At 41.1% G+C, this 17,167-nt stretch overlaps 1 protein-coding gene across 8 annotated transcripts in view; it reads left to right on the top strand.

Moving 5' to 3' along the window:
• Positions 1–17,167, top strand: part of LOC134207939 (disks large 1 tumor suppressor protein) — a 202,909-nt gene that overhangs the window by 136,557 nt on the left and 49,185 nt on the right. For 6 of the 8 annotated variants that reach the window (XM_062684020.1, XM_062684019.1, XM_062684018.1 and 3 more), the window contains one exon: positions 1,572–1,724. In XM_062684020.1, the coding sequence (XP_062540004.1) occupies positions 1,572–1,724 (153 nt within the window). Of the gene's footprint in view, positions 1–822; positions 1,447–1,571; positions 1,725–14,580; positions 15,034–17,167 lie in introns of those variants that run through there. The other 2 variants (XM_062684021.1, XM_062684022.1) reach the window with 2 other exon arrangements.

Genomic DNA, 17,167 nt, shown 5'->3' with positions numbered 1-17,167 from the left:
ACACGTCGTTGACCGTTATCGAGTGCTCTGTCTGCCCGCGATCTGTAATAAGAGTTTTAACAGGGATTGAACATACCAGTGAAAGCAGCAAATTATATACAGCAAACCAACGCACGAAGCGTCATCCATTGGCATCTGGATCATTTACGCCTTCGCAGCTATTTTGATGAATTTGGAATAGTCATTGACGCCTCGTTTTGCAGGCAACAGATTGCCTTATTACCAACAATTACCTTCGCCTCCATTAGTCGAACCCACCTTCTCTGCCCGCATTTTCACGACTCGTGAAGTCCAGCGGACCTATCCCAGTAGCGCAGTACTGTTCGATGGTTGATGTTTTCATCAACTCATCTTTTCCTGTGGCGTGTGTTCCTTGTTTCACGATTTATTTTTATTTTATTAATCTCATAAACTTTGGCGAACGTTATTGTTGCTGTTGTTGTTCTTTTTATCCATCCCATTCTATCCGCCCATGTTGTGAGCCGACCTCGACGTGTGCTGTCCTCTTGCTTTCTTCGACGTGTCTCTATTAGCCCGCCGCTGGGCCCACTTCCTTTGCTGCCGCGCTTTCCCATGCCTGTTTGATTTTTCCGTTTTTATTTTTTTATTTTCTGCTGCCACCCGCTGGCTGGCGGTGGATGCTTCTCTCACATCATCTAGCGTGTAAAGGCGATTTTCCTCGCATTCTCTGTTTTAAACTTTTAACTCATACTCGAAACCGCATGGGAATACGAGAGGCGCCCGGCCACGAACGCTTTTCTGTTACAACAACGCACGTCCCATATGTGCGATGGACGAAGAGAATCGGCCCCAGTTGCAATTCGGGGGTATCAGCTATCAGAGCGATCGCGAGATGACGAAGAATAGGCGCATTTTTTGATAACAAAAAAATGCAGCTTCATTCGGTAGTGTATAATTTGTGTGATTTATTGCCGATCGAAAGTGCTTACTGCAACAATTCGCATCCTACAAGTGGCCAGGCTGTGTAAATATACAGAAAGATATTTCCGCTGAAAGCGAGAGTGTGTACTAAACTAATAAGAGTAGGAAATTCTCACCCAGTAAGCGCTTAACGCTGACCAAAAAATAGCTCATCGCGCATAAGTGCCACCATCTGTATACTAACGTCATCTGTGATATACATCTTCATGATCCACTGTGTGTCTCGGAAAGTTTCTCGGCATTGTTTGGGGTGTAAATTGTGAAATGATGAAAAAGTAAATGCGAAGCAGTTTGTTTTGTCGTTGTCGTTGGATTTGATTTCCGCAATTTGTCGATGTTATCGAAGTAAGCGTCGTCGCGATGATCGATTGGGTTTCGATAGTGCGCCATTCGCGCACCCGTTTTTCGCACTATGTCTCGCCGAAACGTCGTTCCGATCAACCGCAAAAGCGATTCTTGGCCTACAATGAACCACCACGCTTGCCGTTCCAGTCAAAATCGAAAGTGAGAAATCGCTTCACCCACCAAGCCTACTATTCTTTTGCATTCTCGAATAAATGATGGATTGGAATAGAACCCATTGGTGGTATTAATGCAATCGATATTCTGTTTTCTTCGTCTAATTGCAGGCCAACCGCCTGAAGCAACAGGAGCAACAGCAGCAACAGCAAGAACAGCTATGCAAGCAACAACAGCAACAACTGCAGCTAGAGGAGGAAGACAAGGTGGTACCGTCGATCCTGGCCGAAACACCATCGCCATCCCGTTTCACGGGCACCAGAGTGAGTGCTTAGAAGATGTGTTCAGTTTTGGTTTATTTTATTTAACTGAAATTTGTGTGTTAAACCTTTTCTCCATAGTTCGGATACTAGATTTTTATTATTTCGAGATTTTTATTAGCCAGATGTTAACTAGCTGTAAGCGCTACCATTCCATCAGTTTAAGCTCCTAATATTTGAAAGTTAACGAGTTTGTTGAATGTCAAAGGCATGTTTGTCTTGCAAGTGTATTATTTTTATTTTACGTATCTTATTGTACCCTCGATTTTAACTGAAATAAACGATTAGTAGTGTGTAATTATTTGCTTTTATTAGTTTGTTTGTTGCATTGACCAATCGGACTGTTTTGGCTCAGGTAAGTAATCAATAAAATGTGACTATAAGACATTTTTATTAGACAGTTGTTTATAATGTAACCTAAGCTGTTTTACAGAAAATAATATGAATAGCTTGATGAAAGCGTTAAAAGCTTTTGATCGTAGTAATTTTTATGGACGCCTGATTCCCCTTTATGTTAAGTTTAGATTGTGCAAATGATGTTGATCAATTAGAATTTATTTCACTTGGGAAAAGTTGAACGTGTTCAACTTCTTTTCAATTCAAGTGTAAGACCAGAGACAGATTACGAAGCGGAATCACGTTGTTCGTAGGAATAAAACACCGGAATCATATTACATAATTGGAGACTATTGAAAAAGCACGTGGCGTCGTAGCAAAACTTTTTTGTACATTTGACAGTTACAAGTTTTAATAACATAAGTAAATATATGATATGAATTTAATTATGCGTGATCTTGGGGTGCAAGGCAGATGATAGAATAGCGCACTTTTGTACCCACAAACACTCCCCTTGAACGAATGTCCTCAATTAGTCACGAATGCAATTAGTTTAGTGAACCAGTTCAGATTCACCACACCTTGCTCAACCAAGTCATGGATGAAAAACTGTTTGGCCTTGACGTGTTTCGACCTCTTATTTATTCTTCCGGACAGAACGATGTTCAAACAGCCTTGGTTGCCTATCAGAGTCGAATAGGAATAATTTTTTACACGATCTTTGAAAAGACGTAGACACTAATGGTGACGTATTTGACCTCCACTGAGGATATCCTGACACAGCTCTGACCTAAGTAGGTCCAGGTTAGAGAACCCGACGGACTCGGGTCGGGTTCGGGTTTGGAAAATTAGAATAATGTCGGGTTCGGGTCGGGTACGGGTTTGTGAGATGATAAAATGTCGGGTACGAGTTTGAGAAATAAAGTATTGAATATTTTTTATACGTTTATGGTAATTTTAGCGCTTGTTCGTTGTTTGGGCCTATACCCTTTTAGGTGTTAAGAGAAATATAAAATATCTAGTTTGAGTTTACTTACTCCGGATCTAGGCCATCGGACTTCTTGAATAGCAGCCACGTTCACTCCAACCTTCTGCAGTTCACGAGCCAGAAGGCTCACTCGTCCAGGTTCATTTAGGGTCCTGACATTGCAGGTACCGAGTTTCCAATCATAGTCCTTATTTCGTTGCCGGGTCGGTTGCCAAAAATAACGTTCTCTTTTTCTTCTATCTCCATTTTTCGTGGTATTTGAGAGGCTTCAGTAAGCTACCTTACCGGGGTCGCGTTACCTACATCGCGATGATGGGGCTGCCACCTTAGGTATAGCAGACACGATACAGCATTTCGTTAATCAGCCGCTGGGTACCAGGCAGACGCTGTTTGAGCCGCACCTCCTGGTGAACAGACGCTCGAGGCGTACCTTCTCACTCTAGCTGATGTCAGAAGGACAACAGTGCCCAGGCTGCACTACCAGCTAAGTACACAACCCTTAGCTGGCGGTCTTTAATTTTTCTTTTTCTCCGTAATACCTTTTTCTTTAACAACAGCGTCCCTATCACGCACAAAGGCATCTTCATCGGAATTAACCACAGTAGGCAGTTTACTTTTGATGTGACGTCCAAACATTAGCTCGCCCGGTGATTTTCCAGTACTTGGATGTTTTGTTGAGTGATAGGTCAGCAAATACCGTCTCAATTCTGCCCTCCAGTCTTGCCCCAGCTCCTGTGCTATTCGGAGCCGCTTGAGGATTGAACGGTTTTGGTGCTCCACTTCCCCGTTTGGTTGAGGCCAATATGGAATGGTGTTTAGAAGACGTATACCATTCGTAACACAAAACTCACGAAATTCCGTGCATTCAGAACTTAGCTGTGGTGCGTTGTCAGCTTTTAAAACAGTCGGCATCCCAAATCTGCTAAACATTATCGAAATTTCGCGCATAACGTCTTTAGCTGTAGTTTTTTCCATTTCAACAACTTCCATGAACCTACTATAACAATCTACAACCACTAGTAAATGTTGTCCTTCTGGAAGAGGACCCAGAAAGTCAAGTGCTACAGTTTGCCATGGAGCAGATGGAAGCTGACTACGTTGCATTGGCTCTGGTACTTCGGGAGCAGCTACTAGAGTACACCCTCTACATTGTTTCACATACCTCTCTACTACAGCGTCCATTTTTGGCCACCAGACGTTGGCTCGTAGATGATTCTTCATCATGGTGATGCCAGGATGCCCTTCGTGGGCGGTAACCAATACTCTATTCCGAAGAGAAGATGGAATGACTATCCGATCTCCCCGCAGCAGGACGTTCTGATAAACGCTCAACTCATTGGCACAAACTCGAAAGCCAATGGATAAATTATGTAGTTCACAATAGTCTCCAAGATTTTCATAACTTGCTGTATTCCGTTATCAGTTTTCGTTGACTCACTCAATTCTTGCCATGTCAATGCTGCCGATCCAGCCGCATACAAAGATACCTCGTGTACAATGATCTCTTCAGTAACATCAAACGGTTTTGCCTCACGCACTGCAAGACGTGATAGGGTATCCGCCACATTATCTCTGACAGCCACGTAGACTACTCTATATTCGAACATTTGCAGCCGAAGAACCCAACTCTCTATGCGAGCGCATGGTTTAGATCTCTTGGAAAAAAGAAGCTCTAGAACTTTGCAATCAGTAACCAACTTCAAACTTTTTCCCTAAGAGATAGTACTGGAAGCGCTCTACACTCCAAACGAGAGCAAGTGCTTCCTTCTCTGTTTGGCAGTAGCGCCGCTCCGTTTCTGTCAACGATTTTGACGCAAAACTAATAACTCTATGTTAGCCATCATCAGCATCGAACTGTATTAAAATTGCCCCAAGTACTACAGGGCTGGCGTCGGCTATAACCGCAGTATGATCCTCAACTTTGTAGAATCCAAGATTCTGGACTCTGCATAACGCGTGTTTTATGTCTTGAAACGTTTTAGAATGCTTCTCTGTCTACTCGAACTTGACATCCTTATGTAGCAGATTTCTAAGTGGCTCGTCAATTGTGGCAAGATTAGGAATGTATTTGCTCATGTAACTCGCTAATCCTAAGAAGCTGCGTACCTCAGCTTCATTTTGAGGCTCACGACATGTACGTAGGGCAGCAATCTTCGACTCTGATGGGCTTACACCCTGTGAACAAATATTATGGCCTAAAAATTCTAATTCAGTCACCCTTAACTTGCATTTCTCCCAGTTGAGCTCGACACCTCGTTCTTTAAACGTGACAAAACCTACAATAAAACATTTTTTTTTATAGGATTTATTCATTTTATTTAAGTTCATGATTGAGTTGCAAAACCCATTAATTCACGCTACCTTCTCTAGGCGATTCTCATGTTCGTTAACATCCTTCCCTTCTATGATTATGTCATCAAGATAGCAGTACGCACCATCGCAGCCTGCCAAAATCTCATCCATCGCTTTTTGAAATGCTTCAGGTGCTGTGACGAGTCCAAACGGGAGCCGCTTAAAGCGAAACAGCCCGCGACTCGTGATGAAAGTCGTAAGGTCCCTGGAATCCTCAGCCAATTCTATTTGTAGAAACGCCTCCTTCACATCAAGCTTACTCCAAATATTACCTCGGCCAAGGCGAGCAATGTAGTCCTCGACTACTGGCATTGGGTGATGTTCTCTGAGCACAGCTTCGTTTACTCGGCGCAAGTCTAGGCACAACCGTGGTTCTCCATTAGCCTTATTGCCAACAACCACCAGCGGGGACACCCAGCTGGTTGGGCCACTTTTTACTTCGATCACGTCACGCTTCAAAAGTTCGTCAATTTTCCTTCCAACAGCGTCCTCCAGTGGCAATGGAATTCTGCGCATTGGTTGATAGACGGGTTTTACGTCGGGATTTGCTTGAATGCTGACCTTAATGCCCTTGATTTTACCTAGTGGTTTGAGCACTTCTCCTACCTGAGAGATGTTTATTCCTACACGGAGAACACCCAACTGCTTTGCCGTTTTGTCACCAAGCAGACATCGCTGACCTTCTTCGACCACCAAAAATTCAGCGTGAACTGTTTTTGTACCAGTCGTGATATCGGCTGTGAATGACCCGAGTATTGTACACTCAAAATAATTTTCACTTAGAAGCTACTAGAAAACATATGCAGATATTTTCCATGTAGTTTCGTGTGTAAAAGTTAAATGATTTATTAGTTATGGCACTCATTATTCTCAATTCACTAGAAAATAAAATAAAATTTAAGTGAATTTTTGTTTGGCCATGTACTTAAATTTTAAGTGAAACTTTGATAATTTTTTTCGATAGTATCCCTATTAGTGATGTGTATCCCGTCCACTAGAAGCGGACGAGAGCAAAAATAGGAGTACAAAACTATTTCATACTCAAACATTATGCTTCGCAAATCGTTCTCATAATGCTTTTGCAAAATGTTTCATTAGTGATAGTTGATAAACATACATTTCGCTCTGAGAACCCCACTCATATATTTTTCATACATTCATTTTGAGTAGAATTCACTAGAAGAGTATATAGATATTATTTTCAATGTTTTCTAATGAATTCCACTACATTTCTTATTAAGATGCACTTGTGATTTGAGTAAGTTTTATTTGATTCCAGTAAGGCAGATGAAAGATTCGATTTTTAAAGTCTACATGACTTTTTATAGTGGAATCAAAATGACAATTATTTTGAGTGTAAGTAGTCGGTCACTACCGTACCCTCGTAGCATTCGAGAGCTTCCCTTTTCGGAAGATTGTATGGAAATACGTTGTTTCTTCATCTCCAACCATGCTTTGGCGGTAACTAGATCGGCATCAGCTCCTGGGTCTACCAACATGTCGATATTGACTCCTCCAACAACGCATGGTATTACATTCAGCTCATTCCCCGTGTAAAATGCGTAATACACCTTGCCCTGATCCAAGCTCTCGGAGGAATCTTTAATCACCGGGTTATCGTTTGTCGCATCATTAGTTTCTATAGTGTGGATCTGTAACAAAGGGAAACGAAGCTCATACCTGTTTAGTATTTGCCACTTTTCCCATTTCACGCTTCGGTTTGCGACAGAGTTTTTCAAAATGACCGTAGCTTTTACAATTGTGGCACTGCTTCCCGCGGGCCGGGCACGCTGTCGAAATCGCAATATGTCCCAAACGTCCGCAATCGTAACAGTTTTTTCCTTGCGACCTTCCAGCGACTCCTATTCCAAAACCAATCCTTCTACGATCTCCTCTCTGCTCTGCCACTTTGTAAATTTTCCCCGGTCGTTGTGCTTCCGAAATTTCTTTCACCTGCCTGTCAACGCTCTCCTGCGATACACCGAGTCTTTCTTTCTCCGGAAACGAAATATCTTTTAGCAGAATCGTTTTACGAACATCATTCGAGGCGCATCCCTCGACAACCGCATCCGTAAGATAGATGTAGGTCAGAACTTGTGCTACTTCTGTGTCGTATCTGTCAAAACCGCATTCCGATGCCTGCTGCTTCAGGCGTATAATGAAATCTGCGAATCGTTCGCCACTTTGTTGCTTCATCTGGCGAAGCTTTCGACGTTCAGATGTGTTTTGATGTCGCGGTTCAAAGAATTCATAGCAAGCAAGAATTCGATAGCAATGTCGTAGTACTTGGGATCCAACACAACGATTGGCACATGATCGTAGTCTCCGAGATTTCTGAAAACTGTCTGCAACGCAGATCCGCCCAGATGCAAAAGCTTTGCTCGTTTTACCTTTTGGTCCATGATCCCATACGCCTCGAAGTAACAGTCGAGGGATTCCTTCCACTTCTTCCATTCCTTGGCTCAGTTTCAATTCGATCACACCGGAAAGGTGGAACAGCTCTTGATTCTTCCATCTGTAATTCAATTGACCAAAAGAAGACCCAATCAGAAAGACACGAAACTTTCAAAACACTTATTCGTCATTTGTTGCTATGCATGGTTGCTTCGGAAGGAGTTAGCCCTCCTGCTTTTGTTTTGACAATTGTCAATTGGGTTCATTCCATTCATTTTGCACAGGTCTATCTCAATGAATCAATTTAAGGTCACTCCTGACGGAATCCAAGAATATATATTCCTTAATCTACCCAAGAGCAACTACAACCAACTGGCGCCCGCTTCTTATCCATCGATCTACAGCGAAGCGTCGCACACTACCTGATATTCCAACACTCCTCCTTAGTGTGCACGCCTCGCAACTCTCTTGACTCCTTCTAACACCGAGCCTCCCGTCCAGAGCTCCTTCTCGCCGGAACAATTCCTCCTGGTCCAAATCCGTTGCCCGTACAAATGGCCTCTATCCGACGTTTGCACAGCACCCTGTTGACCAGCTCCTGAATGTTCCGACGCTCGTCTCGGACTCCTGCTGACCAGCCAGCACCCTACCGAACGTTCCAACCTCCTGATGAATTCCGTCCGGCGCTACCCAAGACTTACGTGGCTGATCCATGATCCCACTGCGCCACGCGACTTATGCGGCCGATTCATGATCCCACTGCGATAACGTCGACGGCAATAACATCCCACTAAGATGGAGAACGGGAATCGTTCCTAGGCCCATAACCTGTTGGCCAGATAAGGGAACCCCCTCACAAAGAATAACAACTAGAGTTCCCTCTCTACACCACGGCAGGCTACTGACTGATACCTCTGCCAGTAGCTGCAGTTCTCTTTATTCAACAATAGGTATCTACAATACATCCATACAATATTCCTTAATCTACCCAAGAGCAACTACAACCAACTGGCGCCCGCTTTTTATCCATCGATCTACAGCGAAGCGTCGCACACTACCTGATATTCCAACAAAATCAACAAAAATGACAGTTGTGCGCCGCCTCTGAATCGAGTGGTGTGCCCCCAAAAACGCGAGCACTTTTAATCTTGGATTCCGTCAGGAGTGACCTTGATGATTCCACATTTCAACTCGAATCCATCAGCCCTAACCTTCAAATGCAACGGTATATTGGCTTGAATTTTTTTTTTAACGTCGGTGCCATCAACACTAATACTACCGTACCTCAGTTTCCAAAGATGAAACGAACCATAATCCTATTCCCCCTTTTTTGCCTTTCTTGTATACTAAGTATACGTAAAGGCTATATCGACACAGTTGTTTCATAAGGGCCAATGTCGCAATGAACTCGAATGGAGAAAAATGGGTTCCAATGTTCCATGACATGTTTTCAATTGTGGTTCGAAAATTAGATGTTATTTTAAATGTTAATAGTTTGCATGAAATACATCCACATCTAATCATTGAAGCCCCATATAAATAAAATTTACTTTGGATTGATTTCGATTTGAAAATATAATCAAAGAACTAGTCGTCGTTTTTTCTAACAGTGTATACTTGCGCCCTTCAGAAATGCGCCATAATGTTTTTGTCAACATCCTTTTCGCCCAAATTCCACGCCCGGCTGTCAACCTATTTGTCAATATCGCCTGTTTGCATCGCCCCGTTGTGTTTTCAAAGTACCGTTTAGCCCTTTTGCTTACATGTGTTGCAAGAACTAAGTGTCATAATGCAAAAATGAAACACAGTTTAGCTCTTTTGCTTACATGTGATGCAAGAACTAAGTGTCATAATGCAAAAATGAAACACAGTTTAGCCCCTTTGCTGCCATGGAGAGAACGGTACATATAGTACATTTCCAGGAGGTTCGATCTATGTCATAAACTCGATTTGTTTACATTTGCGACTTCGGCCCTTATGAAACAACTATGTCGATATGTTCGCTCCAAAAACAAACTTTTTATAGAAGGCTCGGAGACCCATAGTGTTATATATTGCTTTTTGCATTGAAACTTTTCGTTTCGTCGTTGAAAACAATGACATTTGTCTTCAGCGACTGCTTCCCCGATAGTCCTTTTGTACATGTTTTTCACTCACACATAAATAATACATACTGTCAAAACTTGCAATTGACAATAAAAAAATCAGCCAAAGCTTTATTTTTTGACATCGGTGCACTCACACAAACAATCGAATCGAATTGTCAAAAATCAGGGTTACCAACTTTATAACTTTCCCCTTGTCGCCGAGTCTGGCGCTGAGTGCTCGGCGCGGAAACCCAAAGGTGGGAATAAAATTTTGGGATTTATGCGCAATACCAATCATCTCAGCTCGACGATTTGAGGTGATGTCTGTATGTATGTGCGTGTGTGTGTGTGTGTGTGTGTGTGTGTGTGTGTGTGTGTGTGTGTGTGTGTGTGTGTGTGTATATGTGTGTGTGCGCACCAAAAGAGCAAAAAGTTTAGCGCACTTATTTTGTACTTACCCTTACCCTTTCTTCGCAACAGGTTGCATTCGACGCAGTATTCTGTCCCATTGTTTCCTATTGAAAATTGGCCGGATCGGACAATGGGCTTGGAAGTTATGGCCAAAACACTTTTTCTCATAAAAAAGCGCGTAAAAAGTCTAGCTCACGTTTAATGCACTTACCCTAAACCGATTTTCTCGCAACAGGTTGCATTCGACGCAGAATCTGGTCTCATTATTTCCTATTAAAAGTTGGCCGGATCGGATGATGGACTCAGAAGTAATGCCCAAAATCTCGCCCAAAATACTATTTTTTCACCGCACGAGAAAGGAATCATCACCGCTAGGTGGATTAATCTGGTTTTTTTAATACGTACGCCACCATCTTGGAAAATCCACGATTTTCGCTACCGCTTGGAGCATCCAACTGATACTTATAAACTTTATACCTGAAGAATCCTTTCGATTCTTGCAATTTCTACCGGAGAAACCCATTGATTCCTGCCATCTCGACTGAATATAACTTTTTCATTTCAAGTTTCCAGGAGAACACTGACATTTGTTTTCGCATCATGCCTACATCTCCAATGTGTTAAGAGTACCGTGTAATTTTCTCTTTTTTTTCGAATCATCCACAATGAATTCGAAGCAATTAAATAACCAGACATTCAGCGGTTTCTTTTTTTTATACTTACATTTTGTTCGGTTTCCTCGTCGCCAGTTGTCGTATATGCGTCCAGTCTTCACGACAGTCAGCGATCAAAAACCCCTTTCTCGCCACCAAGACCCGATAGCTCAAGGTCCACATTTATTGCCTGTGTCAAGATGTCCACAGTATAAGGTAGTTACAGTATTGTAAAGCTATCAGTACACTGTTTGTCATAATGACAAATATTTGTCAAGTCAGCCTGATATCCATGTCGATTTCTAATCGGTTTGATAGATGTCCGGATCAACTTGACAAATATTTGTCATTATGACAAACAGTGGACTGCGGGCTTAAGCCAATGTGTGTTAGTAAGAGTTTTTTTTTTGTGTCTTTATTAAGGAGACTTTCAGCCCGAGGCTGGCTCGTCTCCGATTTGTTAGTGAGAGTTGTGACTTAAGGATATAAAGAGTTGTGGTCAATATAGGGGAATTGTGGGTAAAACCGACACTGCGGGTAAAACCGACACCACTTCAAATCTCTGATTTTAAGTGATTATCGGACAGAATTTCGACACACTTTGAATAAACGTTTGATTTCTTGTATTTCAAGTCATTTTGTAACTGGCGGAGACGTGTAAAAGTCGTAATAAACAGACAATTAACATTGATCACCATTGAGGAGATGAGTTATGTAAAATTTTCGCATCGGTGTATAAGCTTTTACGACAATAATTAGTTGATATTCAGTATTTAATCCATCTCTGATCCATAATTGAACATCATTTTGTGTATGTTGTGGAAAAATAGTAACCTTTTCTAATTATGAATATCCACATGTATATCACCATTATTATGTTATCTGTTGGGGTAAACTCGACACCTGCCATCGAATCACCAAATACCTCTGTTTTATTAGACTCATTATTCGCATAGTATCTTAAATTATATTATTATTATTGGAAATTATTATTTTTGGAAAGCGAGGCACCGGGGAATATAACTTAATCATAGACTGATTATATTCCATGTCCTCATTGGGTGTGACAATAGATCTAGGGGGTAACATTGAGTCATCAAGGAAAACCTGCAGGTAGGATAACAATAGCGCTCAAAGAAGAATCGAAATTTTAAGGCTTATTTTGCTTTTAGATATATTCAATCCCTTCTCTAGTGTTGTTCTTTCGTGATCCATTTTCACCCCTGTAAACATGTAGCTTGTCTCCTACGGAACTAGTCATTTTCATTTCTTGTCATAACTGCACCATACGCATTTATTTTAAATCGGCGTTTTGAACAACTTTTTAAAATAAGTGAAATATAAATGTAGGTCAATATTTACAGTAGTTAGTAAATTTGTTACTAACAATCTTATACTCTATATATTTTTCACCGTGGGTCGGGAACTAAATAAATAAAATATGATTTTAAATATACAAAATTTTGTTCAACCATCGTTTATGAGTAACCCCTAAACATGAATTTCATACACAAATATCAAAATAAATGTTGTTAAACATTTTCAATTATGTTGTAACATCATTTAGAATTGTTCTGATGTTCAATTCCATAACGACTTGATGTGTCGGTTTTACCCTCATGTAGTGTCGATCTTACCCGCAGCCCAGCTGGTTGGGCTGGAAGATGAACTGTTCGCGTTTTCATCATAAATCAAATTCTATCAAGAAATATTGTCCTGCGACCTAATGGACTGATGCATGAAGAGCCAAAGTATGCTGAAATGAATTTTCTAGACCGGAAAATTGCTTCATAAGTTGGGGAACTGTAAAGTTGCTTAGGGTGTCGGTTTTACCCACTTTTCCCCTACTACAGGCACCAAGCTTTTTTTCTGTCTTTATTTAAGAGACTTGCAGCCCGAGGCTGGCTCGTCTCCGAGAGGTACCAAGCTGTCAAATCGTATGAATTTTCCTTCTTTGACATTTAGCTCCCCTATCCTCGCCAGCAAAAGATGTTCCGGACAGCGACGACAGCGACAATCTTTATCTGGTAACTAAAATATCTTTTGTAATCATGATCATGGACCTTATTCTTGCCGCGAGTTTTCCTTGGATTTTCGTTAGGTGTATTTGCTGATGCATGTCGATATTTTCCAATTCAACTTCTCCAGCAACATCAATTCCGTTATCCTCATATTCTTGGTCCAAATCTATTGGAGTTGCTTTTCGATCGATGAAACATATATTTTCATCGGAGTTAATATCATTACTGCTGGATTAGCCGAGAAAAGCGATGGAGCTGCGAAATGCATTAAACTATAATGGATTTAATAGCTGGACTTTGTTATTTCGCGTTAGTTGGCGAAATGCTTCGCAGATTCGACTGTTCTTATTGATACCCGGGGACAAAACTCGATCCAGGGTCTCACATCCCTATACATAATTTAATATACGCACTTTCACACAGCTTTCCAGCTCAGTGTTAAAGAAACTGGTTTTGGCCATCGCCTTGCATGAGTTGTTTGCATAGTGCAATGTCTCAGCTGTTATTCGCGAAGTCGAAGCAAATTCTGCTCTTCCCTCCTATGGGAAATCCCATTGCTATCTGTCAGAGTTTGAGTGAAACATGGCCGCCATCTCCTCCTCTCTGTTGCTCTACTGTAAAAACCCATAAAGAACTGTCATTGTTTGTGTGAAGAATTTTGCTTCGACTTCGCGAATTGTTTTATTGAAATTTATACAAAAGATGATCGATTGAAATTAACAGTGTACTAGTTCGGTTTTTGTTCACTTGCGGCGCTTATCGTGTCCCCGTAAAATCATAGAAGTCGGGTATCTTGTTGCTTCTAGCCATCTTTGCTTTCATGTTGCAGTGTTGCAGTGTTGCACTGCAAAAATAGGAACGGACTACGATTTTATAGCCAAAAAACGTGTTTTTCACTTTTGTTTATACTTGCATGAGAGTAAATATGACATTTGTTAAAAGTGAAAAGCTGATATATCACACGTATACGTGTAACTGCTTGCTTCGAGTGCCCTCAGAAATCATTCGTTCGCACGAGTGATTTGCTTGGATCGTCTGACGGAGCCTTTTTAGAAAAGACAATAACGGAAGCATTCGTTTTCTAACATTTCAAATTCCGAACATTCCTGGATCGATCATAACAAATAAAAGTTATTTTAGTTACAAGATAAAGATTGTCGCTTCAGTTCCACGAACTGATGTCCGAAACATGTTGGGTACCGAACTGTCAAATCGTATGTATTTTTCCTTCAATGACATTTAGCACCCTATCCTCGCCAGCAAAAGATGTTCTGGACAGCGACGACAGTGACAATCTTTATCTGGTAGCTAAAATATATTTTCCACCTACAAATGGTTGGAAATTTATTCAACCCTGCTAACAGCGATATACCATTCTTCTGTGCATCTTTTTCTATGGAATCTTCGATGGGTCTCAAATTTCGCAAAAACGCCAGATTTCTGAACATTCACCCGCTGAGTGCCACATTCGCTTGTGTGCGTTTTGCGGGTCCGTGCGCAACTCACCACTGGCTCGCACACACATTCCCCATCACAAACCGCTGTGCGATGTTTTGTCATCTGCCTGCCGTCTGCCCTTGCGTCTCCTCCGGCGTCCAATCGCATTTCGATATGTCATCGTCGTTGTCGCTTTCAAACATGGCAGAAGAGCGCTGATGGGAAAGCCGTGCGAAGTAGTCGAAGTTGTGTGCATAGTTTGTTCCGAAAATTTCGCGTCGCCAGTGGCTTCGGTTCGTGGAAAAGCAGTGGAAAATTGACGCGATCGCCAGTGGCCGTGTAGGCGTTTTCCGGTCCGGTGCGCTACGGAACGCGATTCAGCGCAAATCGATTGCGCAGGTGATTGCGGGGCCGTGATAGTGGAAATCTGGAATTCCAGAGAGAAAAAAAAGTTTTAGTGGTCCCGGATTCTTCTGCGGTTGGATTGTTGTGCACGGGGTGTGGCGCAGGGGAACCTTGTGTTTGTGGGCTGCTGCTATGACAGCAGGGGCGCTGTGCGCTTGCCTACTATGATCCAGTAAGGAAAGATATTTTTTCTGAAATTTCAAAGTGCCGATTTTGGAAGTGCATGAAGTGAGTTGGGAACGACGGTTCTACCTGGTCAAGAGGAAGAGAAGAGCAGATAGAAGGAGAATATATTGTGGAATTTACCATCATGTGACACACAGAGCCGAGCATTATGTTGTTTATGCTACTTTATGGAGGATGAGTGAAGTGAATGTTTTTCTTAGTAGAAATTTGGATTTGTGTAGCCGATTTTAAGTATACTAAAGAATAATCAAGTGAATAAATGGAAAGCGGGTGGATTGGGACGGGGTGGGAGATTAGCCGCTTTGACGTGTACTGCTATGCATAACTGTGTTTTCATTCAAAGCAAAGGAACAGTGCTGCCAAAATATTTGTATTCGAAGGAAATGATGACTCCGTTAACTGTAAAGATCTGTATGTAAAATAATTATGGTTATATAAAAATCCTTTTAGTAAAAAGGCTTGTTGGTAAGATGAATCTTCCAAAAATGTTTGCAATACATTTATTTCACTTAAAATTGTTCTGAATGTTCAAGAAAAGTAGTCCTGAGTTTTTCAGTAAAAATTTGTTTGAATTTCTAATATAGCGGGCTTGGTAGTCATATGGCTACTGCTTCTGCCTCATACGCAGGAGTTCGTGGGTTCAATCCCAGGTCCGTTCCATTCTCCTACTTTGTATCTTTCTCTTTATTTATCATGTTCTAGCAATCGCTAGAACTGGAAATGGACTTCCATACCGTTTCCATTACTATTCCTATACCTTCAACTTGAGTATTCTAACAGTAATCTGCTAGAATTGGAAATGAACTATAGAGCTCGTTTCCTACATCCAATTAGAAATTCCATCAGTTACCTTCTCCTATCTATCACATTGGCAGCTCGTTAACCAAGACGGACCTCTGCCTCTCCAACCTAACCCAGAAATTCCAACAAATTCCGCATGAACTCGTGGCAAGTGCAGAGGTATATTCGGCTTGCAGTGGGCGAGTGATTGCATCATCATTTCCTCCCCCTTCCCTATATTGACTTGCATTCTGACGTGGCGGGCGCCAGTATGACCTAACAAATGAGATCACCAGTACTTGTACATTGAAGATGTGTGCTAGTCCCAAGCAAACATCTGTTGGTTCCTTGTGCAAGAACAGCTGATCTGGTCATAATGGAGTAGCTCAAGCTCAAGCAAAAATTTGTTTGAATTTCTAATATAAATTGTTTTGAATTTCTAATGGAAATTGTTTTGTATTTCCAAAGAAAAATTATTTTCATATTTCCGCGGAAAACTAGTCTAAATTTAATATGGTTTTGAAGCGCTAGTAGCAATCAATTTTGCTATAACAATCGCTTCAACTCTATAACAACTAATGGAAATCAAACAACAAACTGTTCAGTCACAGAAATAAGTTATTGAGAAATTACTAAATTATCTCAATGTCTTATAACAGAAAAGCTTGTGTGATCGTTCAGCAAACTTGGCCTAGAACTAGAACTAGAACTGTCTAAGACGAGTTTAGTACTTTCCATTTAATTCCACTACGTTTTGTTATCTTTACAGATACGTATTTCGACCTCAACTGTGAGGACGTCTTCAGTGTCTCGTACTTGACTCGACTATTACCACATATGACTATCAGGGCTCACAATATTTATATATCGATTAGTGGCATATTTTGAATTTGAATTGTAGAAAGTTATTGCCTTATCAACATTAAGTCAGCAAGTTTCACAGACATTCATCCGGAAAATAATTCTTCCAGCTAGAATTCTTCCAGGAGTTTCTCATGAAATTTCTTCAAGAATTCCCCAGGAAATTCATTCAATAATTCTTCCTGAACTTGCTTAAAGAATCCCCTAGGAATTCTTCCAGAAATTAAATGATTTTCGGAGTTTCTACAAAATTCTCTTAAAAATTTATTCTGAAATTCCTCTAAGAATTTCTCCGCAATTTTCGCTAGCATTTCATTTATTTAGAAGAAAATTTTCGCTAGCAATTCTTTACAGGAATTATAACGGAAACTGCTTCAACAACTTCTCTACAAATTCCACCAGAAATTCTTGAAATCCATGTAACTCTCCCGTTTAACCCTGTAGGAATTCCTCCTGAAATTCATTAAGAAATCAATGAACGAATGTTCTTTGTTTTCTTACTTTATTAAAGACATTTTTTTTTTAATTATTGAGA

Source organism: Armigeres subalbatus, chromosome 1, assembly GCF_024139115.2.
Source record: "Armigeres subalbatus isolate Guangzhou_Male chromosome 1, GZ_Asu_2, whole genome shotgun sequence".
Taxonomy (NCBI): domain Eukaryota; kingdom Metazoa; phylum Arthropoda; class Insecta; order Diptera; family Culicidae; genus Armigeres; species Armigeres subalbatus.
Note: the sequence above shows the minus strand (reverse complement) of the source record. Positions and strands in the feature narration are given on the sequence as shown.